The sequence below is a fragment of the Tripterygium wilfordii genome, chromosome 9 (assembly GCF_013401445.1).
Source record: "Tripterygium wilfordii isolate XIE 37 chromosome 9, ASM1340144v1, whole genome shotgun sequence".
Classification (NCBI taxonomy): domain Eukaryota; kingdom Viridiplantae; phylum Streptophyta; class Magnoliopsida; order Celastrales; family Celastraceae; genus Tripterygium; species Tripterygium wilfordii.
In genome coordinates, this window is record NC_052240.1 from 5,638,181 (window position 1) to 5,664,117 (window position 25,937).

The 25,937-nt window shown below is 36.1% G+C and overlaps 1 protein-coding gene across 1 annotated transcript; it reads left to right on the forward strand.

The window, feature by feature from the left end:
- Positions 1 to 22,834: 22,834 nt before the first annotated feature.
- On the forward strand, positions 22,835 to 23,488 carry LOC120005949 (probable transcriptional regulator RABBIT EARS). The gene has a single exon (XM_038855827.1). The coding sequence runs from the start codon at positions 22,835 to 22,837 to the stop codon at positions 23,486 to 23,488; it is 654 nt and encodes a 217-aa protein (XP_038711755.1).
- Positions 23,489 to 25,937: the final 2,449 nt, after the last annotated feature.

A 25,937-nucleotide genomic window follows, 5' to 3' on the forward strand; every position in this document is an offset into this window, starting at 1 on the left:
GGCCACCCAACAATCACATATAAATTATCCACACATAATAACATATATAATCAAACAACCAATGTAAAGAGCAATCCTACATGCAAAATCAATCATTAGGATACGAAGTCCACAAACCAGGTTTGGGAGTCCCGATCACATGGATCACCTTCCCAACCGTCCATCCAACCATCTAATTGAGGTATCACACAACATAGCTCAAACGAGAAAACAAGTACGACAAAATACTAATAACATAATCAAATTTTAGAACCATCTATTACTCTCCAAGGGCCTATCCATGTCACGCACGTTCCTCTTGATCCGCAACCCTGGTATCAGAACTAAACTCACGTGCGAGGAGGGAATAAAGAAAAGAAAGGGTGAGCGAAAAGCCTAATAGGGAATAATAAAGAATTAATGAATAATATAAGGCTGAAATATTAAGGAAAATGTAAATGCGAAAATATGATAACTAACATCATGTACAGCCAAACACAAGTAGATAACAACACCAGGCGGGATCCTAACTTGGTCCACCGACATCCCTATACTCATCGGAATCTTGAACAGCCCAACGACATCGCCGCATGGTGCCTCAAGTACATATGAAATCCTGACTCGGTCCACTGGCGTTCCCATACTCATAGGAACCCTGACAACCCATCAACATTCCACATTTCACATCAGTCAAACCTAGGAAATGTATGGGTCCATACCCGACATCCACCGTGCAACTACAATGAATGTCCAACATGGTTAAGCATTGAAGTATACATACAACCTACATATATACTACTACATGATGCATGTTCAAGAATAATCCATGCTCAATAAAAGACTAAGCATGTAAGATATGCAATATAACTCAAGTCATACAACAAAGTAATCACAATGGGGTTGTTCTCCCTCAGGGACAATTAAGGCGAGAACAAAATCATAATGAACAATGAGAAAAGATAAACATTCTTAATAGGATGACATATTCAAAGGAAATAGCAAAGGGGTGGAATTTCCCTACCTCGCACTCCAAAAATTAGCTATGTAAACCAATACTCAACCTTGAATTGTCTGGCCTTAATCAACCTATTATTCGGTAAGCCCATCCTCTAATCAATATATAAACAATTTCAATTTCACATATCTAACACAAATTAACCCTATAAATCGAGAAACCGTTACCTTCTCGTACCTAAAACTTTCCAAGTTCTTGAACTTCACCTACTCAAGCTTGCTACTCCAATCAACAATAGAATCTAGAAGTACAACCATAAACAAGTCTAAATCAACCCATTAAATCACTAATTTCATCTAATTTAAAGATTTTCCTCCAAATCTACAAAACCCATAAACTGTAGAATCCCAAATCACCCAAAATATCTAGATACTAGCTTTTAGGTTTAAGGAAACTTACCAAGGTTGTAGAGACAAGTAGAAGGAAGGGATTCAAGCTTTCTTTAGGCCTCAAATGATGTCGGAACTCATGGATTTGAGTTTCGGCTCAAACCTTGAAAGATTAGGACAAAGAGAGGAATTTAAGAATATGTAAGCTAGAGAGAGAAGTCATGAATCAAACTTGAAACAACTTGAAAGAGGATAATCTTACCTTGGTTGATGATCTTAGATTGATGGAAGGGAGGAAATTTAAGAGAAAATGGGGTTTAGGGTTTGTTTAAGTCTGATATTTGAGGAGAAATCGCGAAATGAGTGTTTTTAAAACAATTCACGTGCAAAGATTTTAGGGAGGTGTCTGGACACCCTGGATGGTCGTCTGAACACCTCTGCCTGAAGCATCTCTATTTCAATTTCTTCTATGGTTGTCTGGACGGCTTTTTAAAGCTGTCCGGATAGTTACACCTATAGTCACAAAGTTCAATTTTAAAACCACTCGTACACCCCCAAATCACTTGGTATTAATTTCTAATGATTTTAAATATATATTTTCAACACATGTTGGTTCTACCTAATTTCTAAAGAAAAGAGGTTCATCATGGGACTTCTTCAATAATTGGCTCTGATCCCCTCGGCCTATAAGGAATAATGGCCGTTGGTTGCAATAATTGTGTTGCACTTGTTTGCATCTCTTCTTTCTTGGTTGTAAACTGAATTGGTTCACATTGGGCTTGAATGGCTGGTTGTCTGCCCAAATGATTTCTACATCATTTCCTCTCCAACACACTAGAAGCTGATGCAGTGAGGATGGGATACACCAATTGGAAGGAATCCAATCTCTTCCTAATAGAGCTTGGTATTTGGCCCGACTATTAATGACAAAAAAGGCAGTCATGAAAGATTTTTGCCCGACAGTAAGCTCCACTGGTAGTATACCAACTGCCTTAGTAACTTCACCCATAAAACCTGCCACAGTCACTTCAGTTGGAATTAAGTCATCTTCTTTCTTACCCAATAGCCTGAGAACTGATTGTGGAATGGTATTGACTACAGAACCATTGTCCACCAAGACTTTTTCAATCGGCCTGCCATTCATCTGTGCCCTGACATATAATGGCTTGATGTGTTGTGACATTTGGATTGAAGGTTTCTCCAAGATAATCCTTTTGGGGGTTTCTTCATCGACTATCTATATCGTCATTGAGCTAAAAGGTTGATCACCTTTCTCTAGCCGGTCAAGTTTTGGCATTTGATTTTCTTTTATGTGCTTTTTAGCATGCCAAGTAGCTGGCAAAACTAAAGTAGTAGTAGAACATTCATATGGTACCTGAATTGCTCCCACCATGAACTCCTTTAAAGGTGGTTGATCCCTTTTCACTTGATGGTTATCCTCTTGCTTCTTTTCTTTGTGAACCCATGTCCAACTCCTTTGTTGAACCACTGGAGGTTTGTAATGACTTCTCATATAGGCTGCATACTGCCTCTGCTTTCTCCTCAATTGAGTTCTGGTTAAAGGTGCTGGAAACTTCTTATGTTTCACCAACTGCCATCTATTGGTAATGGGGCTGGTTGGTGGTTGCACATAGCGTTGTTTCTGTCCCTTCTTCTCCTTGTGGACCTAAGAATATTTTAGAATTGTGAGCTTTTGGTTCCCATACTTGAGATTTATCCTTCAGTTTCCTTTTAAGCTCCAGGTAGTCATGAAGATCTATATCAATTGCATGCATGGTGGTCGCCAATGGAGGAAATGGATCTTCATCTACCAGCATTGACTCCTTATCAGGGAATCGCAAGACACCCGTGTTTATTTTCTCCTGAATCAGGTTCTTCAAAGTCCAATAGTTGTTGGTGGTATGAGACTATAGGTCATGGTATTTGTAGTATTCCTTCCCTTTTGTATCTTCTTGAGATGGTATTTTGTACCCAACTGGAAACATAACAAACTTTTCCTGACATAGAAAGTCAAAAATCTACTCCGTTTTGGTCACATCAGAAGTATAATTGATGTTACCACCCATGGGTTGTTTCTTTGTTGGCTCAGTTGATTTTGAACCCACACTTTCTTTTCTGAAGTCACCTTCGCAGCAGCCATCTCCATCTCCTGGTAGTAAGTTCCCATCGAAGACTTCTTTCTCCTACTTTCTTCTTTCAACAATTCTTTATATTCCGCGACCTTTGTTGCCATCTCATAAAAGTCATAAAATTCCATACCTTGGAACTTTTTGCGTAATTTATTGTCCAATCCTCACTGTGCCATTTTGACAAATTCTGACTCAGGTAGATAGATGCGACATCTATTTCTCAACCTCTTAAAACGAGCAATATAAGAATCAGTGGTTTCTCCTGCCTTCTACACTAATCTGGATAGCTCAGCCACATACACCTCTGGTTCAGCTCTAAAAAACTGAGTATGAAATGACCGTTCCATCTCCCACCATGTGTTGATGGAATTTCTTGGTAATGTGGAATACCAAGTAAAAACAGCTCATGTCAAAGAGTTTGGAAATAACCTGAGACAAAGGTTGTTAAAGTTGTCATAGTTTGCCAATTCACCACATTGCATAGTGAAATAACCGATATGCTCCACGGTGGATGGCCCTTCTTCTCCAGAGAATAAAGTGAAATCAGGTACTCTAAATCCTCGTGGGTAAGGATTCTCCCTATCCACAACAGCTGGATAAGGTTTGTGATACTCTGACCGTCCAACCTGTCTAAGGCCGTGGCCATATAACTCTTGAACTACCTATCTAAGAGTCTCTATATCAATAGGTGGTATTTGTGGTGGAATAATAGGTTGAACCCTACGAGCAGCACCCACCCCTGCAGCGACGTTGCTTCTTGGTCCAGCAGGTTCAGTGGTTGCATAGGCAGTTGGGTTGTTCATAGGATTAGTATTTCCACATGCAATAGGCCTGAAATTCTGACCATTACCAGATGGAGAGCGCATTGGAGGAGGAGTGTATTTGTTGTAACCACCATTCGCCTGGTAGTTCGTTCATTTCTGTGATGGGAATTGCCCCCCATAGTTATATCTTCCAACTTCTACCCCAACTTTCACTCAACCTACTTCATGACATCTTCAATTGTTTGGTTAGAACGTACCTCCAGATTTTGATGGTTTTGACCAAATGTTCAAACAAAATGGCGGCTTCATCAGATAAGCCAGCTGGTCATTCAATGAGCTCTTGCTTTTCTTCAATGCTACCATCATTGGCAGCATCTTCCATCTCTACCGATGGGTTTTCCTCCTGAGGATTCTCCGCAGTGATTGGTTCTTTTCCTAACAAGCGAGTGCGCGGTTCCATAGTAGTATTCAGATTCTTCTTCTCTAGTCCCACCTGGTGTGCCAAAAAAGGTTGTTGTCACCAAAAAGTGGCCCAAGGTGGTGATGAATTGCAGATGTGCCAAGACTTATAGTTTTCTACACTAATTTGAATGAAATACACCGAATATAAATAAAACTTCTATCTAGACGATTGAACGAACTATCTTGGGACCTCAATAGTTCTAGGTTCCCCAACTCCACTGAAGTGCGCTTTGTTGAGATTGGAATGAAGAAAAATAGATAGACACCAAGAACAATTTACACAACGATGGTTGACATTGAAACTTGACAAGGAATATATACAAAGGAATATGATATTTGCTCAAAATTGACAAGAATTTGAAAAAGTAATTAGAATGCTAGAATGCTCGGAAGCTTGAAAGTGCCTTTGGGCTTGAGTTTTTGTATGTCTGTCTATTTTTGTTTGTGTCAATCTGTCTGTCTATCAACTTTTATAATTCCCATCTTTTACGAAATTCTCTCCCCATAAACCATGATCTTGTTGTAGTTATTCCCTCATTTATGCCATTTTCTGTCAATTAGAAGCCATTATCACCTCTTCATATCAGTTTTTCCTTACTTCTCTCACAAGCTGCCACCTAGACCACCTTGTTGTAATTGCCACAACCTCTTCCACTTTATGGGCCACTCTCAACACATTTCTTCTTGGGCCATGCTTGTCAGCAATTGGACTTATCTCCTTCTCAATATGGGCTTATACACATGGACTAGGTTGTCAGCAATTGGACTTCATCTCCTTCTCAATATGGGCTTATACACATGGACTAGGCCTAGTCCATAATATTTTTAGTGCCAACACAATCTGAATAGCATTTTGATTGCCACAATAAATAACCGTGGTAGTTGAATGAGCCACGCCCATATCAAGAAAAAGCCAACACAACCAAATTAGCTCAGATGTATTGTCAACTAGGGCCCGATACTTAGATTCAGTGTGACACAACACGAAATAATCAACGGAAATACAAGCGTAAATCTTTAAGAATAATCTTGGAATCCACCAATGAAAACTGGTTGTAAACCAAAGAGTTTAGTTACTTCAATAATAATCCCAAATAACAACCGGCCAACAGCTTAAATAGTCACTAGGAAACCCTAATTAAGTAAAAAGACCAACAAAGACATGAACTAAAACAAAACAACCTAAAACAAAAAGTTGACCAAATTAATAAAACTTTGACACTCGCCAGCCTATCTTAAACAGGTAATTTAAGCATGAAAACGATCTCAATCGGGCAAGCGCGTGCTCAACTGCCATGGAGAACAAAAATCAATCTTCGGAACATATTATAATAACAAATTTGCCAACTGAGTAAAAAGTTATGATTGTTTCTTCTCTGCAACTCTTTTGAGTTTCCCTTCTCAATTTCTTCTTGATTCCCATCAAATCCTTCCTCAAATGCAAACATCACTCGTTCTACGTCACAATGCTTGAATGAGACATAATAGACCACTTCTTTCTATACCAAGAGATGAGAGAGTTTCGAAGAAAGAAGCAAGAGCCTGTAATGGAACGACAATCAATAGGATCCCCTGCCCAATCTACATCAGAGTAGGCACACAATGTTAGAGAAGTCTGAGCAGATAGATAAATATCATGAAACATAGTCTTGACATAGCCAAGAATATTTAATGAACATGAACTGACTAACATGATGAACAACGTAAGCAATGTCAAGACATGTGACAATGAGATATATAAGGCTGCCAACCAACTATTTAAAGAGTGGATTCATTGAGTAAAGTCCCATTTGTCAGAGTAAGATGGGTGCTAAAAATTTTGGTATCTATAATCCCTACACGAGAGAGGGTCGAAAATATACTTGGCTTGAGACATATAATAACCATCAGAAGCAATAGTATCTTTATACCCAAAAGGTAATTGAGGTGAACGAGAAATTTAATCTCAAAGTGTTGATGAAGAGACTTCTTGAGAGACAAAATGCAAAAAAGATCATAACATGTATTAATCATATCATCAAGGTAAAGCAATAGAAAGATGAGTCCATTGGAAGAACAATGAATAAAAATAGTGGAGTCATAGGAACTACCGATGGAGTCAAATTGTTGTAGAGTAAGACTAAATTTCTCAAATCAAGCACGTGGAGTCTATTTGAGATCGTAAAGAGCTTGTTGAAAATAATAAACTTGACCAATGTTATAAGAGTACCCAAGAGACGACTACATATAGATCATGGAGCGGATATGAACTAACTAACATGATGAAGAACGTAAGAAATATATGTTAGGATGTGTAACAATGAGGCATATTAGGTTGCCAACCAACTATTAAAAGAGTGGATTCACTGAGTAAAGCCTCATTTGTCAGAGTAAAAACCTCAAGGGGTGTGCAAGAAATTTTGGAATCAGAAATTCAGAATAAATTAAACTAAAAAATTTAGTGGAAATTTAAGAATTTTTGTTAAATGATAAAGCTTACTGTTTTGCCAATTGACATGGAATGAAAGTAGAGGGTTTAATTGATCCTAATTGACCACTAATGAACAAGGAACTAAGAGCATTGAAGTATGATGAGGAAAGGGCATTAATTGTTGCATTAATGGAAGATGCGAGGAATCTAGCTGGAAGATGAAGAGATACCAGTTCAAACAATCAACCAAGCTTATGGCCTATCTCAATTGTTTGTCCTGTTGCTGGATCCTACACAACACAACTAGACGAAGTAAAGTGTATATCAAGACCCAAATCACATAATTGGCCAATCAAGATAAGAATTAGAGCAAAATTAGGAATGTAGTATGTATGAGGTAAGGTAAGGGAGGAAGTAGAGATATGATCAATGTTACTAACATGCATACGAGAGCTATTAATAGTTTGAATGACACGTGCATTGGATACAAGATGTGGAAAGGAAAGACAAAGATGAATTAGAAATCATATGATTGCAACAAATAAATTCAAATAACCAAGTCGATACCTAGAGTAACTAAAAGAACACTATAGAAACTATTGACAGATGCAAACCGAGAAAGTTAATTGTGGAAGTTAGTGAGAAAGATGGATGTTTCGAGTGGAGGTGAGACAACCTGTGGACCATCTGCGGCAGCATCAACATATAAGACTTGAGATCAATAAGATGAAACATAACTCTTGGTCTGGTTCTTGTGAGGAGGCCTAACAGTACATCACTCAATAGAATGTCTGATATCATGGCAGTAGCAGCATTCAACAGAAGGCGAGACCCAACGAATGATGACTTCATAAAGTATTCAATGGAGATATGATCACTTTTATGGAAAGGATGACAAATAATAATCAGCCAAGAAAACAAATAATGTCCATTTTTTTGATATTGCTTGCAGAAGTAATGATTACGGTGAGACATTCGTGTAGACGCAACGAGATCAATATAAATGTGTACACAAGTCATAATACCCAAATGATTTTTTTTAGAGGTGGAGCTATTAGAGGGCAATATCAACAGTCAACAAGAGACTATGCTAAGGTGGCGTAATATGTAGTTTCAAGAGCCTGAATAAATTGAATCAGATAAAATTGATAACGTATAACAAAATCAGACGACGTTGATAACGCATAAAAATATACCTTTCAATGTATGTCGTAGTATCTCATTCCATTTCACAAGCACCCAATTGTTCACATATGTTATGCATCTGATTGAGAAATTTTGTAATTTATTGTCTAGATACTTGTTTAAGTCCATGAAGAGCATACACAAGCTGATACTAGTGAGAAAGACTAGAGGTGTCGTAGCATCGTGTAAGCAAGTCCTAAACTTCCTTGGATGTGTCATAGCGACCAAACTGTTGGTGGATAGACGCAACTGAGGAAATACATAACCATATGATAATATGATGGCTTTTACCATCTCATATGTCAAAAGACCGAGCCCATGCAGTTATCACTGCGTCATATTTGGAAGAGTAGTGTGATCCCCAATGACAATACGCCATAACATATGGTGCTTTAAGAGTTATATTGATCGGGCGTGAGACCTCGTATTGAGCTGTCGAATAATACCACCAGATACCAAAATCAAAAGAAGAATAAATACCAAAATTAATAAATGACAACAAAAATTAAAAACTAACGGACGAATATACCAAAATCAAGAACCGATAGATGGACAGATACAAAAACACTTGCTCATGAGGAGTCTCGTAAGGCATAAGACGATCCAGCTCCACCAGCCAATTCTGAAACATGATTCATTATTCAAAACAACTTTATGAGATGCTTTGACTTTATGATATATCAGAACATGCATACAAAAAAAAATTAAAAAAGTCTATCGATTTCCTTCTTTTGAAGCCCTTTCTACTTTTTGAGCACGCACCATCGTCATCAAGAATTATCTCATTAACGTCAATTATAAAAATATTATTAATCCTATTTTGAGTACATAAGAGAGTTTTAATAATTCGTGGAAGCAAAGAACTACGATAGTCTCTATTCACACAACCACCACTTCTAAAACTAGATTCTTAAGCAATTGTAGAATCGGGGCTAGAAATATATCACATGCATGCTTGTGTGTGCCACTTGAAACCCAAGGAAAAACTTAATTAAATTTAAAAGGTCTCAAAAAACACGCACTACTTGTACGTGCCACTCAGCAGATGACCTTTTATTCGAGTGGTAATACACAGGTTGTTTCACCCTGCACATAAGTTGACTTTCTAATATCTTTCTTCGTATGCTATTGTAGAAACCCTATCTACTCTCTATTCACTAGGTCATTGTTCCTAAGAGCACTTGCAATGGTGCAAGTTTTGCTGGGCCAACAAAAATCAATAAACGATTGCGTCTCTTATTTTGATAAACCTACTCATGTGATTGAGATCTCATCCAAATGGGTAGAAGCTTTGATGGACTTATGGAGAAGCAAATTAATAGGGATTTTGCTCGAGTTTGGGCCGCAACAAGGCCTATACCTCTGGTCGGCCAAGTGTATGACTTTTGAAGTCTTGGGCCCAAATTTGAGCCAGACATATTTTGGGAACTATAATAGGGAATATTCTTTCAAACCATTAGTGTTAGTCCTAGGGCACGTCTTGCCTTTATGTAATGATGGTTGAGAATTTAAAGATACGTATCACATATCTCGAGTAGCTGTGTATTGAATGTGGCACTTCAGAATCCTGAACGTAATCAATTGTAGGCCAGATTATATAAGAGGGATGGTTCAGAAAAAAAATGGGGAGTTTTGAAGAACTTGTGAGAATAGGTCTTTCACTGCGGAGGGAGTTAGTAGATCTAAAAATGAGTGAGGAATATGTTGTTAAAACCTTTTGTAGAAACGACAGCATTATGTATCCCTAACAAATTCAGCCATAATAAGTCATAACCTGTAATTAGACAAGGTAATAATGAAAGTCAATGTTGTTGCGATTAAAAATCCTACACTGATATGACACTTGTATGATATGTTAAACTGTTCACTTGAAAGAGTCTTGAGGTAAGCTTCTGGTAAGCTTCAGAGGTTACCATATTTGAATCTATAGTTTTTGTTTTGCTTCAACTCTATCTCTGTATTGATTTGGAACACGTTTTTATTTAGATAAAATTGGTCTAGATTTTATCTAATACAGGAGATGTGATAGGAACAAAGTACTGAAGATTGATATGGACTCTTTGTGGATTAGTTGAAGTTGATATGGACTCTTTGTTTGTTAGTTGTTGGATAAGAACTAATGTCTATTAATTGGATATATATGTGTTGGTTTTTATCTTAATCATGTGCAGCAATTATCTTCAAGATAATCATCTAATCAACATCTGAGATTATTAGAAGTGGTTTGTGGTGTCTATATAAAGCACATCAACATCGAGTGAAGGACACGAAGCTTTGAGAGAGAAAAACCTTGAGAGATATTTTGTGCTTCGAGTCTATTTTGTTAGTTTCGTTTTTCCACTCTTCTACATGTTTTTGATGAGTGATTAATATCTGTATTTATTATGAGAGAGTGTGAGTTTCATGTTTGAGTGCTGCTCTATTGATTTCTATGATTGATCCATAAGAAGAAGAAGAAGGGCAAGACTGCACTGGTTCGAAGTTACCTGGATCGTTTTTTAGTACAAAGTCTCTTGGAGGTTCCAAGAGCAATTGCAAATCATCATTGGTGTGTTGATTTGGGGTTAAAGCATACGCTGAGTCAAGTTGTATGATCGAGTCGTAGGTAACGATAGATTGTAAGCTTTTCTTCACATAGTGGATTGCTTTGACAGGATGGTCGCTCATAGACCTGAGGTTTTTTCCCAATCTAGGTTTCCTCGTTAAATTTATGGCGTTCTTATTTGTTTATTTTCCACATTGATTTCATATTAAATTGACTAACAATCTTGGTAAAGGAATATAGTCTTCACTATTGGTATCGGAGCAGGAGTCAATGATGGAATCTACATCGACAAATCAGGTACCACAGTTTAATGGATCAAACTACTCTTATTGGAAAGCCCGCATGAGGGCATATTTGAAGTCGATTGATGAACGAGTTTGGATGTTAGTTGTGATAGGGTACAGTGTACCTGAGTCCATTAATGACGATGGTCGCAAAATTCTTAAACCTTCTGAGAATTGGACTAAGGCTGGCCTTGAAAATGCATATTGGAACAGTATGGCCATAAATGCTTTATTTTCTGGTTTGAATATTTCTGAGTTTCACAGGATCTCATACTGTGAGAAGGCAAAAGAAGCTTGGGATCTATTGGAGGTGACACACGAAGGAACCAATACAGTTAAAAGGTCAAAGCTTCAACAACTTATCGCTATGTTCAAAAATTTAAGGATGGAGAAGGATGAGGTATTTGATGACTTCTATGCAAAGTTTAGCGATATTGTCAATACATCATTTACTCTAGGAGAACCTATTGAATCAAGCAAAGTGGTAAGGAAGATTCTCAGATCTCTACTTGAAAGATTCACAATGAAGGTGGTAGCAATTGAAGAAAGCAAAGACATTGATAAAATAAGGGTAGAAGAACTAGTTGGCTTACTACAAACTTTTGATGCAAGTTTTCTAAAACCTAAAAAATAAAAGGTGTTGCTTATCTCTCTACTAATGATTCTAATGATACTGCTAATGAATTATTACTGTTGACAAAAATTTTTAAGAAATTCATGAAGAACAGGAACTCCAAGGATTTCAAGAAGGAGGAATCATCATCGTCCAAAGCTGAAAAGAAAAGTAAAGATCCAAAGTCCTCTCAATGCTTTTACTGTAAACGATTTGGACATTTTGCTCAAGAGTGTGCAAATCGGAAAAAGAAGCTGAAGGCTTATTAGACCACTTGGAGCGATGATACAGAAGAAGAATCTGACGATGAATCAGAGGATGAAAAGGATACTCCAGTAGCCTTTCCAGTAACCTTAAGCGACCAAAGATCCGAAAGAAGCTCAGAAGGAGATGATTCAGTTGTTGATATATGTGAGCTTCAGAGTGCCTATGAAGACATGGTTGAGGAAGGTATCAAGGCTAAAAAGATAAGACACACAACTATTAAAGAGAAGGAACTTCTAGTGCAAGAACTAGCTGAAGCTAGAAAGGAAATCATAGAGTTGAAAGAAGAAATAGTTGAGCTGGAGGCTTTGAAGAAACCTGATGTAAGCTCTGATATAGCCTACTTTACAGAGGCTGAAGCAAAAAGAAAAACCATGCTGAAAAAGGTTTGTTCTAATGTTAATAAATTTGAATATGGTTCTAATCATTTGTAGAACATACTTGATATGCAAAGGACAAGTAAGGAGACGTTTGGACTTGGATACGAAATAGGTGAAAGTTCACAAATGGGTGCACAAAACAAGACCTCAAAATTTGTGAAGTTTGTTCCTTCCACCTCTAGGACCTTGGAGCAGGAAAATAAAAAGTACAATAGACCAAACGTGGTGAATGCTGAAACTGGAAGAGCACCTCCTCCGTTAAGGTATGAAAATTCTTATCTATTTGGCCGCATAGCTCAACCATTCCATCCTCAATTTTTCTATAGGAGGCAAATTTCACAAAGGTATGACCAACGTAGGTTCATTCCCATTTGTCATTATTGTGGAGTTAAAGGACATATTCATCCACACTGTCATAAACTATATGGGATACCTATGTCATACATGTCTAGAAGAACTAATGTTGTGCAAATGTAGAAGGAAAATTTCTTTAATAGGTTTCAACTGCTAGATGAAGATGTAACTCAAGACAGGTTACCTGAAAGGTTACCCAGAAAGCTACCTAAAGCAAAACAGTCTACACAAGCACCTCAAGCTAATAAACAATGGGTCAAGAGTTCGGAATCAAGGTGCATGTTTGTCCAGACAACGTTAGCTGCATTCAAAACTAATTCCTAGTACTTGGACAGTGGCTGTTCACGACACATGAGCGGTAACAAATAATTTTTCACAGCTTTTGAGTCTTTCAATGGTGGAAAGGTAACTTTTGGTGATGGTAGTCAAGCTGAAATAAAAGGTAAGGGCATGATAAGAGCTTCTGATGAATGCATCTTAAAAAATATTCTGTATGTTGAAGGTCTCAAAGCCAATTTAATCAGTATTAGTCATTTGTGTGATTCAAAATACTCCACCTTGTTCACAAAGCGATTTTGCAGGATCTCCAATGACAAACATACGTGCATCTTAAAGGCTAAGAGATCTTCGGACAACTACTATATTATCCCAACTGAAGTTGATTTTTCATGCAATTCTTCTATTCTTCTATTCTTTTATTGTAAGCTTTTCTTCACATAGTGGATTGATTTGACAGGATGGTCGCTCATAGACCCGAGGTTTTTTCCCAGTCTGGGTTTTCTCATTAAATTTGTGGTGTTCTTATTTGTTTATTTTCCGCATTGATTTCATATTAAATTGACTAACAATCTTGGGAAAGGAATATAATATTCTCAAATGTAGTTAGATGTCTTCTTAACAAAATTCAATGTAATTAGACAACCCAATAACGAAAGTCAATGTAATTAGACAACGTAATACTATTATAACCGGCTATGGATGAAATTATTAGAGATATATAGAGTTTTCGTTGTAGAAACCTTTGGTTCATTGAAGTCACCGTAGCGAGGAAGTAATTTTCGGTTGCATGATGCCATTGAAAGCCTTGTATCCTTCTGATTGCAATTAGACCAACCTGTTGAGCCGTAGGATCATGGCGAAAAAACAGTACTAGTTCCGCTACCATTGGCACTGGACTCTCGAAGTCTAGGTTGTACTTGAAGACGGATCCTGCACCCTTTCGTTGGGTGCGACTGACATGACCAATCGCAGGAAGAGCTCCACTTGAAAATAAAGTCAGCATCTTCAACGGGTACAACCGACATGACCAAGCCCAAATAGAATTTTAAGATCATAGACTAGGACTTTTCTTCATAATTACTTATATCGTTCTGAATCCTTGTAATTTCATGTTGAAATAATAAACTCTGTTTTTCATTCCTAATCCCTTTGTCTATCGTATTAGCGTAAAAATGACACGACAAAGGCAAGCAAACTTTCTAACTAAGCCAAACACGTCACTTAAACACAATTCAAGGCATTTGGAGCTCAACAATAAGCTGGTGCCATTTCTCGAGCCGGACCAAAATATGGTATTATATTATTCAATAATCCATTCTTGGTATCATCAAAATTACTTATTATTAACCCTGTTTTTCCTAACATTCAAGTTCAGATAATAAAAATCCATTAAGTTTTATGTTGCGCAAAATTCGCAAGTGTACGGATCGCTCAAGTACTATAATGATGAATAGAATATCGATCCCAGGAGGATTGTCTAAATTTATGTAGTACTGATTATGACTAATTCTAATGCTATTTGAACAATTGAATTTTGATTTTCAATTAATTAAACTAAAATTAAACAATTAAACTAATGATTAGAAAATAACACACAGATTGCAGTTGATTAATTCCAAGTAAGAAAGCACTAGGACGCCTAACCAATCCTATTCGAATTTTTTTGCCTTTTTAATCACAATTATTATCCATGTTGACAGTCAATTATCCCTAACATATTCAATGCTCCATGCCTGACAAATATCAAAAGTATTCAAGCTATCAATCCCTGTTATGTCTAACATTCGAATCAAAACAGCATGAACCCATTGAGAACTATGAAAAATTATGTAGCGACCACACAACTCATACTTCTACATGTCTCTGAAGCACGCAAGCTATGGTATCTATTACTATATGCAAATCCCTAAACATCACCTTTCAGTCTTAGTTTAGCATCACAACATTCAAATATTGGCCAAATATTCAAAAGTATTAAGAACACTAATAGACACTCAATCATAGAATAATAATTACAAATTAACATAAATCAAAGTCATCGAATATTCATAACTACGCTACATTAGAGCCCTAGCAAGGAGGATTAGTTCCTTATCATACAATCAAATATCGAAATCAATCTAAAGAAATTCATGAGTTTCGAGAAATCAAACACTAAGAAGAGAAAACAATAGCAACGTCTCGTTCCTCCAACTTCCCTCCACTTTGGTGTAAGTATCTCCGTCTCTGTCTGTCTAACCCTAAAATAATTGAGAGTTTGTATTTAAATAGTCTAGCCCTCTTTCCTAATTCAAAATTACTTCTTTGAAGTCTTCGACATTTTTGCCCCTAGGCCTGCTTTCTTTTAATCAAACGTGAGATTCAATTTTCACTAAAAGTCACGCCTTCCTCTAGGAAGGGCATCCAGGAAGGGCAATTTAGTTTATCTCCTTTTTATTGCATAAATCAACTGCTTTTCATCTCAACTTGAAATTCAGAAAATACAAGCTTTAAGCAATATGACAATTCTATTTAATCCAAATGAGACAAAAACAAATGTGATTATAAGTATAAAATAATGAAAATAATGAGTATATCAAATACCCCACACTTATCTTTTACTCGTCTTCGAGCTAAATAGAAAGAGGAAAAAAATAAAATATGAAAACTAACTCACTTTCGCAGGAATTGCGGTGACACTTAGCATGTGACACAAACCTTTAAACCCCTATGAGTCCCTAGTGAACAAGTTATAGTCTCTTGAAAGTTTACCAGAACGATACCCATAAACATTATTAAACACCACAATGCCAAGTTATTTTACTGATAGAAACATGTGAACACAAACTTGGTTTCAAATTCACACCACAAACCAAGCTTCAGGGCAATTAGGTACCAATACAAGCATTTATTCTCAAACTTCATTTTAAGCGGAACCTTTGAAACTTTATTTCTAGAGTACAAATTCACACTGGTTAATCTCGTCAACAAGGCTTTGCTTACCTACTTTACTAAAACATTATTCCTTAAGCAAATGGAGGAATCTGATATCCAATGGTGCACAATCAGCCTTACGCTAAGACGGACCTAATTCTTATATTGTCGAACACACAAAAAAAAAAAAAAAAAAAAAAACTTATTTTAAGAAACTAAAATGCAACATTACCATAAGGCTTCCTAAAGAAAAAAAAATAAACTTGTCACATGAATTAAAGCATTGAATTTAGGAAGTGCTTGATTGTTGATCCTACACAAAAGAGAAAAAAATAATTACTTCTGCTGAAAGATAACATGTATACTTTTGTCTCTTTGGGCAAAAACAAAACAGCTTAGAATCCTAAGACTGGACATCTCCCGGAAGAGGATCAGTATGTATGACAATGATGATTGGATCCACCTGATTAAGTGAACAAGGCCCAAATCAATAACCAGCATAGGGCAGCCCAATTAATTTGAGGGCCCAAATCACAGGCTCATTATGAATCCATGCTTGATTTGTGGTACAGTCCTCCATCAATGCAGTTTTGTGAGTTCTGCACGTTAACATGATATAATAGTGATCCCATTTTCAATTTCTTACTAAACGAATGCCATATATATATATATATATATATAGGATTGTCATTTTGTCTCGAAGTTCCTAGCATTTACAGACAGAATTAGCGAGATCGAATTGGTCGGATTAACCATGGATGAATCCTCTCAACTGTGGGTTTCGCTGCAATTCACCCCAATCGGGGAAACATATTAAAACTACATTATTCGAGAAGTCGTTACTTAGAATTATCTGTTTGTCGAGATTCCATCGAGTGTCATCACATATGATATCATTAGTCAAAAAAACTACAATACGTGTGTCTGTACATATATAAGTTTTGTTATTGTAGTTTCATTGTTTCCTTGTGATGAAGTCTCTCAAATTCTTGCCGTGGTAATATGTCTCTTCTGTTGTCTCCTATCTCTGTGGTTTGCGAATGAAGTCATTTTGGGCAAAATCACTAATCAAAGACATATAAAACAACAATCATAGTATGGTATTATATATCATTGAAAGGAATGCTAAGTCTTCTATGGTCAATGACATCAATTAATTAAGGATAATAATGTCGGATCTTCTGTTCATTAAGCTGCTGAAGTTGTGCAATTTTGACTTAGCACGAGAAAGAACAATAACAACAAGTGTCGGAATTATTTCAATTATTTTAATAATATATAATTTGCTGGAGTTGTGCAATTTTGACATAGCACAAGAAAGAACAATAACAAGAAGTGTTGGAATTATTTCAATTATTTTAATAATAATTTGCTAGTTGATAGACGAACGAGGTGTAAAAATTACGCCAATTGAGAAGTCACGTATGATTTTTCTGATGCCGGAATCATTTGATAGGCGAACGGGGTACCTTTGAATAGTCGATGGACGATTTAAGAGCAAAAAAGTTTAAGGAAAAAAAAGAAACCAATAATATAGTTGAGCGATCAAATGTATATTTTTGCTGTTACTAAACATATGTGATCAAATGAGATTAACACGGGCGAATGATGGTCTTGGCCTCGATGTAAGATGTAACATCTCGTCCCTACACACTAATAACATTTTATTCATTTTGAATCAATCCATATTGGTCCGTAAAGCTTTTTCTTTCTAGACCTAACACTAGCACATACTAGTTTGGTCTTGAAAAAATCACTTGTTACTAATTAGAAAGTTTGACCTATTATATATTGTACTTCATATCTTTATTGGGCGATGTGGGACAAGAGATTTAACCATTTTGCCACTCGGTAGCTCGCGCAGTACCACCAAGCTTGCATTGCAGAGGGTTGTGGCCCTACCGTCTTGAGACGGGTGTTATATAATATGTATGCTAGTCATGCTCTCCCATCAGGGTTCAATCATGTCTCTGAATGCATGAGCTCACACATGAATTTTTCATGGACTTGCCTGATATATGTAATTTGTAGGTTAGTATGCAAACTCAATGGGTTTACTCAGTACGCAACCAAATGTAATGGTTGGAGGTCCTATCGTACACAAAAAGAAAACGAACAAAAAAAAAAAGAGAGAGAGACTAATACCGTTTTGACTCTTACGGCAACGAACTAAGTATAATTACATAAGTTATGAACTAACAAATCTTTTCTAAGGGAAGGGAGAGGTTTAAGATCTTGAGGTTTCATTAGGGGAAGAGTAGGTTATGTAGGGAATTGAATGGTGACAAAGGAAAATACTTTCGGACATGAGTGATAGATTATACAATAAATTGGTCGACCCACTTTCAATTTATTAGAAGAATATTAATATTTATTTTTTATGAATTACTTTACGTTATGTCTATTGATCAACTTGTGCCCTATAAAGTAAGAACAAAAACAAAGACAACACATATGACCAAGACCAAATTGTGAAGAAGTTCAATACTGCATTTTGTCCTTGAATAAAAAGAGTTTTTTTTGACATCTAGCATTTTGTCCAAGAATACTACAAGCAGAATAAATGATGAGATTATAATATTTCTATAATAATGGAAATTATTTTGAAGGTTTCTTTATAGATTTAGAGAGACGAAAAACAAAATGGAGAGAAAGCTTTGTGAAGTTAATCTTTAGTGAACGAGACTGAGATTTCTTGTGAGATTCTCGAGAGGTGTGATCAAAACTTGATTGAGCAAACTTGGAGGTTTTCCAAGGGACTCAGAGCTATGAACAAAAATTAGCTAACAATTATCTGTGTTTGATAGTGTGGAGTTGTAAGAGCCCTGAAATGAAGAATTCTATTTGTAAAGATTCTGTACAGACACTCTACAACGTATAAAAGGAAAAATCTTGATAGTGATTGATTCTAGGGATGGCAACGGGGCGGGGCGGGTATGCCATCCCCATCCCCATCCGCGTCCCCGAACCCCATCCTCCCATCCCCGCCCCTTGAGATTCGAGGATCCCCATCCCGGACCCGGACCCGGACCCGATTGGGAGAATTCAATTTTTTTTTTATATTTAAACTAATATTTAGAGAATTAGAGTGTCGAGAATATCAAGTATTTAATGTTTAAAAAGAAATTATATTAATATATACATCGTAGTATAAAGTATTTAACTATTTATACTATATATTGTATAGGGTTTACTTAGGGTTTAGAATTTAGGGTTTACGTATATGATTATAATGATCCAAATTACAAAAAAAATATTTTGGTTTTGTTATTTAGTTACAGTTTAGGGTTTAGGAAGTATGGTTTAGGATTTATATGATTATAAATTTATAATGATCAAATGTTTTAATAAAAAATATATTTGAGTTAATGAATTGAAATGAAGTATTGAGTATGTAATTATATATAATATGAACTAGGAGAGTAGAAGAGCATATCATATATTTCATTATGAAAAATATAAGAAGATAAGTATACTAAATACAAATTAATATTCCTATACAGTATATATATGTACAATATATTATATAATATATATGATATATTTATATAAATATATATTTATTTATTAAAGTATTAAGATTTAGCGTTTAGGTTTAGGTTTAGGTTTGGGTTTAAGGTTTAGGGACCCTAAATATATTATATAATATATATGATATACTATATAAATATCTATATATTTATTAAAATATTAATTTTGGGTCAGGTTCGGGGCTGGGTATGGCATTAACATACTCTACCCGTCCCCATAACACTTCATTCGGGTGGCACCCAAACCCGTACCCAAGCCCAAAATTTTGGGTCGGGTCCCCAGACTAGCGGGTCGGATTGCCATCCCTAATTGATTCACATAATTATATATATATATGTATATGTATTTATTATTTAATTAGTATCAAACAAATTGATCTTTTTCATGTTTGTGCACAAGGAATTCAAGATACAGAAAACGACAAATCAGTAAGTGGGTGATCATTGTACATGGTTTATATATCAAAGACTTCCCCTATAAGTGCTTGTCTTGTCTGAAATAGTCTTCATGAGCTGGTCTGTCTTTTTCCCCACCCTACTCCATTGCCTCCTACATCGCCTAAAACAAATAGTATTATCCAGGTTTTTTTTTTTTAAATACCGTTGAGAAATATGTTTCTCGTTAAAATCGAATTTTGAGTACACATATACCTAACCCAATCGATTGTCAACTGAGTCACCTTTCGTGGGAGTATCTCCAATGGTTATAAATTGTGTAGCACTTGATATGTCTTGATAGTAAAGCTAGAAACTAATATCAAGTGTGTGTTTTACAATGCTAACACATTTTCAAGCATTTCATAATACCAACTACCAACTATTTTCCCTCCCTCTTGTCTCTCTTTCTCTCTCTTGAGTACATGTGGTGAGTTTTTATTGGTTTATATGAGTACTATTCACAACTTAAAGGACACTTCAATTCTCAGGTGTCTCTAAAATTTCATGTGTTTTCAAGGGGGTAATAAGACTTTTGGGTATTGAATAGTGTGACTCAGTTCAACTCGGGAACTCATTTTTCAAACGTTTTAAGTTGGGTATCCGAATTTCAAATCTGTGTTAAACTACCCACACGGATAATTTTTTGTCTTCTCGGGCAGTCAACAATCCTAAGTGGCAAAAAAAAGTCAAAATCATTTAAATTATACTGATGTGGTCTAACAAATTGGTGACATAAATATTTTAAAAAAAAATGATAACACAAGGTAAAATAAACAAAAAAAAAAAAGAGACTCCATAATATTCCTTTTGTTCCAGTTCTCTCCCGCTGCCACACTCAGCCCCGTGGCCGGCCAAACCTCTGTTCGTCTTTCGACCACTGATCCATGCCGCCGACCACCCAGAAATGACCATGCCACCATGCCACACTGAGATAGTCCCGGCCACCATGGCACCCAGAAATGAACTTCCTATGATTACCCAATACTCACGGGTAACGGAGCTTGAGGCGTTCTTAGATGCTGGAGCTGCTTCCATGGAGGACGAGGAAGGAGCTGTTTGTACACAGGGAGATTGGGAACCTGATTGAGGTAGTAATGGAGAAGATGAACACGAGGAATCAGATTCATTGTCATAGCTCCTTTGCTCATCCCGTTCGGAGTCGCCAATTGTGATTGTCGCTATAGTGTTCGGAGTTAGATTCATCGCCATCTTCTAGATCCTTCGAGAATCAAAAGCCCACACAACAACAAAAATGGGGGAAAGTGAGTCGGAGAGCAACAAATGAGAGATAAGTTAGGATTGATTTTGAGTTCAAAAGTGTGTTTGGATGAAAGATCAGGGAGGAGAGGATGCGGCCAAGGGATTTTTTTGTTTTGATTTTTTTGTCTAATTTTGTTTTGATTTATTCATTTATGTCATTATTTTTTTAAAATATATATATAATAAATATCCAAGTCAGCAAAAACCAATTCAATTTGACTGTCTAATGCCACCTAAGCATATTGATTGCCCAAGGAGGCAGAAAATTGCCCGTGTGAGTATCTTGACACAGATTTGAAATTTGGATACTCAACTTGAAATGTTTTAAAAATGAGTTTCCGAGTTGAACTAGGTCAAATTATTCGTGTAACCTATTGTAGAACTCTAGTACTCCAAATTTTCCATTAAGTTCACTTTCAAGCACATGAAAATGTGCCTATTGAGCCATTTGGGGTGCTCCAAATGTTACTCTTTTGATGGATGGAGTGTTAGTTGCCCACAATGGACAACATTTCACACTTGAAAACATGTACAAATTTTATTCATACTCCATATTTGGAGTGTCTCAAATTTGATGAATAGTAATAAACCAATTAATTGATGTCACATCATCTCTTGCCTTTCTTTTGCTTTTGTTTTTGTCTCTCTTGTGGGACCCACTGAACATTTAGAGTGTTAGCACAAGAGTATCCATTGTGGGTATATTGGAGTATTACACTTGATAAATCAATAGATGCACAAGAATTGAGGTGTATGGAGTGTCGGAACAGGAGTGTCCATTCAAACTTTCGATAATACAATGTCATGCCTACACTTTTTTTAATTAATGAGGTAGTTTTGTCCTTGAACTCTTTTTTATCTATAATTCTCAAAATATCGGGTAACAGACACAGTGTCAATACAGCAAGTCTAATTTGAGTTTTTAATCCAAAGGATTCAATCTTAATCAACTGGATAACTGGTGGTAAACATGTTTACACGTAATATGGTCAATTGAAACTTTTGGTTTGGTTGCATGAACACCCATTTCAAATGAAAAATTATATAGGTTGAGCAAACTTGAGTGGGTCTAATCACTAAGTATCCCCATTTACAAAGTTATAGAGCTTAAAAAGAATTGGTTGGCTAAGAAAGGGATGGTAAGGAGTGAAGATCAAGTAATGAGGATGTAGGGTGTTCCTCATGAGTGGTTGGTGCTAGGTTTGTTGAAGGGTCCTGGTTGGGTCTTGAGTTGTGGGTGTGTGTGTGGGGTTTTGTTGGGCCTTCTTTAATTTTTTTTAATGAAAATAGCGTCCTTAAGCCATTTGATAAGGACCTCAAGTTGCTGCATTTTACCCAGAAAGCTTTGACTTGTTAGCAACACCCATATATCCTCCATCAATCACCGTTGATCCTTTCATGCATTTAGGATTAATGTTTGAAAGTTGATCAAGTGGGACACCCACAATAAAATAGCAAAAAACAGTGTATAAAATTAACTAGCTATAGAAACCGACAGGAGAGTAGCTTCACTAGAAAAGTCAAGCAATAAAGCTACTTACTAGACTCTTGCACCTCAGCTCCTTCTATCCCTCAGCAGATTCTCAAGTACCATCCACATATACATATATCTACACATGTAAGTACACATATTCTGTGTGTATATATATGATAGACTTCCATTCCTTCTTTTCCAAAAGGAAAACCTCTTTAATTAATTTGATGAAGAGGAGACAAATATTGAAGCATTCACATTTTGAAGCAGCAAATCCAATGATGATGATGAGTCATGATCCTTCATGGGAAGAGAAGGCATTTGCAGAAGATCATGCGGCAGCTGGTGGTGGTGGAGGATGCATATGGCCTCCAAGATGTTATTCATGCAGCTTTTGTAAGAGAGAATTCAGGTCTGCTCAAGCACTTGGTGGTCACATGAATGTCCATAGAAGAGATAGAGCCAGAGTTAAACAAAATCTTCATAGTCTTGTTAATGTTGAATCATCAACAAGTACTAGTCTTTCATGCTCTAGGGTTTCAGCTCAAGAAAGTCCAAGCAAGCAGCATCAGCTTATTATGTCTCCTTATAAGTCAAAAAGAGAAGAATATTCTCCATGCCTGATAAGTCATGGAGAGGATTTTGTGGAGACTGATTTGTGTGTGGGATTGCACTCAAATAGGACAACTGGGGCATTTGACCATGAGAAAGAAATTATGAGTAGCAAGAGACATGAGAGTCGTAGTAGTGGTATTTCTGGATTTTCATTCTCTCTGATCAAGCCTTGTTCATATGGTCAACATATCCCATCAGAAGAAGTACTTATGCCAGCTGCTGCTACAGGTTCCATGAAAGAAATAGACCTGGAGCTCAAGCTCTAGGTGACTTAATTACCAAAGGTGAAGTAGAAAAGATGGGAAAAAAAACAGTACAAGAATTAGTTTCTAATGGTTTAGTTTTTGATTATTGCCTTATGTATTGTTTCTTTAAACTTTTAACCTAATCTTATGCACATATTAGGATTTCAATATGCTTTTTTCACTTTTATTTTGATGCTTAATTGATCAAAGGAATTATTTAATTAATTTGAATGAGCTACTACTCACATCATCTCTCCATGAAAATATATGATATTCAAACTATTAAAAGGGAAAAAAAATTCACAGAGAGAGTAGAAAGTAGTACAAGTATTAACTTGATAATTTTTCTGACAATAATGGCTGTAATTACTACTCACCTCTTCACAACCCAAATCTAAGATGTCTACAACATAAATTTTTTTGCCTAAATTTGTATGAGAAACCAAATAATACACAAAATACTTTGTTGCATGTTTTACTTTCACTATAGCATTAGTTTGACTGTGGGGGATTTTTTGAAGGGGTGAAAGAACTGACAGTAAGTCAGTCATCAGCTACAGGCCCCTTAAAAAGAAGAGACTCGCAAATCACTAAATCAGTGAGTCATGTATATATATATATATATATTATGGCATCCTTTTTACACTGTATTATTATTACCACCATCACAATTGTTAATACCCTGACACCCCCCCCGGCGGAAGCCCGGGACCTACTGTAATTTTATTACAGCAGGTCCCACGGTAATACCAATTTTTAACATTAAAAATTTTTATTTTTATTTTTAAAAATTATAAATATGTAGTGTTCATCGCAACGAACACAACGATATATTTTTTGTTAGAAATAAAAATCAAATTCAACATGAAAAAGACACGACAATTCTAGACCATCGGATATAAACTCAAAATATTCGATGTTTTTGATCACGATGCATTTGATTTTTGTTTTAAACAAAAAATATACCGTTGGATTCGTTATGAAAAATACTATATATTTATAATTTTTAAAAATAAAAATAAAATTTTTTACTACCCATAAAGGGTATTACAGCGGGACCTGCTGTAATAAAATTACAGCAGGTCCCGGGCACTCCCCCCGGCGGCCCTTTCTGAGTTTTGATCTGATCTCTTCAAAAAGTTCACCCAACAACTCCATATGGAAATATGGATTCAAATTTAAAATTATTTAATTAATTAATTTTTGAAAATAAAAAATAAAAGAAAACCTTCACATCAGTGGCAGTTTGGCACTATTTACGTGTTCTTACTATAATGCCAATAATAATTACTTCTAAACGACCAACCCTACAAGGTAATTAATATATATAGACATACATACATATTTCAAAATCTTAAACCTATATAAATAAACACAGTGATTATATATGAACCGAGGGTTCCTCCGCGAGACACGGGGATACCTGTGTTTCGTTTCTTTATAAAGAATATTTGATGAGACGAGCTTTTGAGTAAGTGTGGTACGTGTTTTTGTAACACACGGTGACACAGAGAGAGAAATCCTGAACTGTTGGACATTATCTCTACCTCATTTTTTGGATCTGACATAACCCAACTCACAAGTGTGGAGGAGTGTTATCCCATCCAAAGATGTAGGGATTGATTTGTTATTTATAAGGACAAGTCCTCCCCCTAACACCACAACAAAGTCCTTTCCTAAGCTCATGTGAGTTGGGCTTAGCCTACTTGCTTGGACCTATGGAGAAACAAAATAGTGCGTGCCCGATATATTCACGGGAACCAGACAACTCAGAGCGAACAATATTGTTGGTATGTACGGAAGGTGTGGATTTACAGAAACTAATATGTCACTCTCTGATTCATTAACTAGGTTTTGTGAGCCCTTACACTTATATCAATCAAGGGATAAGATGAATTATTGAGATGATTGAGATCCTTAACATTTTTTGATATTGAAACTAATATTTCACTCTCTGGTTTAATAATCAGGTTTTGTAATCCCCTACATCTATATCAATTAAGGGATAAGATGAATTACTGGAATGACTGAGATCCTTAACATTTTTTATCCTAAAATATTGGTGTGTGCACAGGAAATTTTTGTGTTAACCAAAAAAGTACTTCCATATAAATAAAAGTTAAAAAAAAAAACCAATAGAGTAGTTTCCATTACTGGAATCGAATTCAAGCTTTGCTTTGTTTGTTTTCTTTAGTGGGTTTTGAAGGTAACATTATATGGAAAGTGAGGAGGAAGCATCTTGTGTAAGAGAATTTAAGAGAGTTTGGGTCCAAGGAGGTGATGGACTTTCTATCTAAAAAAAGGAGGTGATGGACTGATAGTGTTGTCTTTGAAACAGTTAGCGAGGTGTACGTAATGTATAATACGTAAAAATGCACATTCATGTGATATGTCTATTTCTATGTTCCTTTCCAAAATTGTAGTTGTAGGTGAGGGACCTAGTCAACACAAGAGGGATGAATTGTCTTCT

Bases quoted from the DNA above. Each gene is read 5' to 3' on its own strand.
- LOC120005949 (XM_038855827.1), top strand. From the start codon at position 22,835: ATGAAGAGGAGACAAATATTGAAGCATTCACATTTTGAAGCAGCAAAT.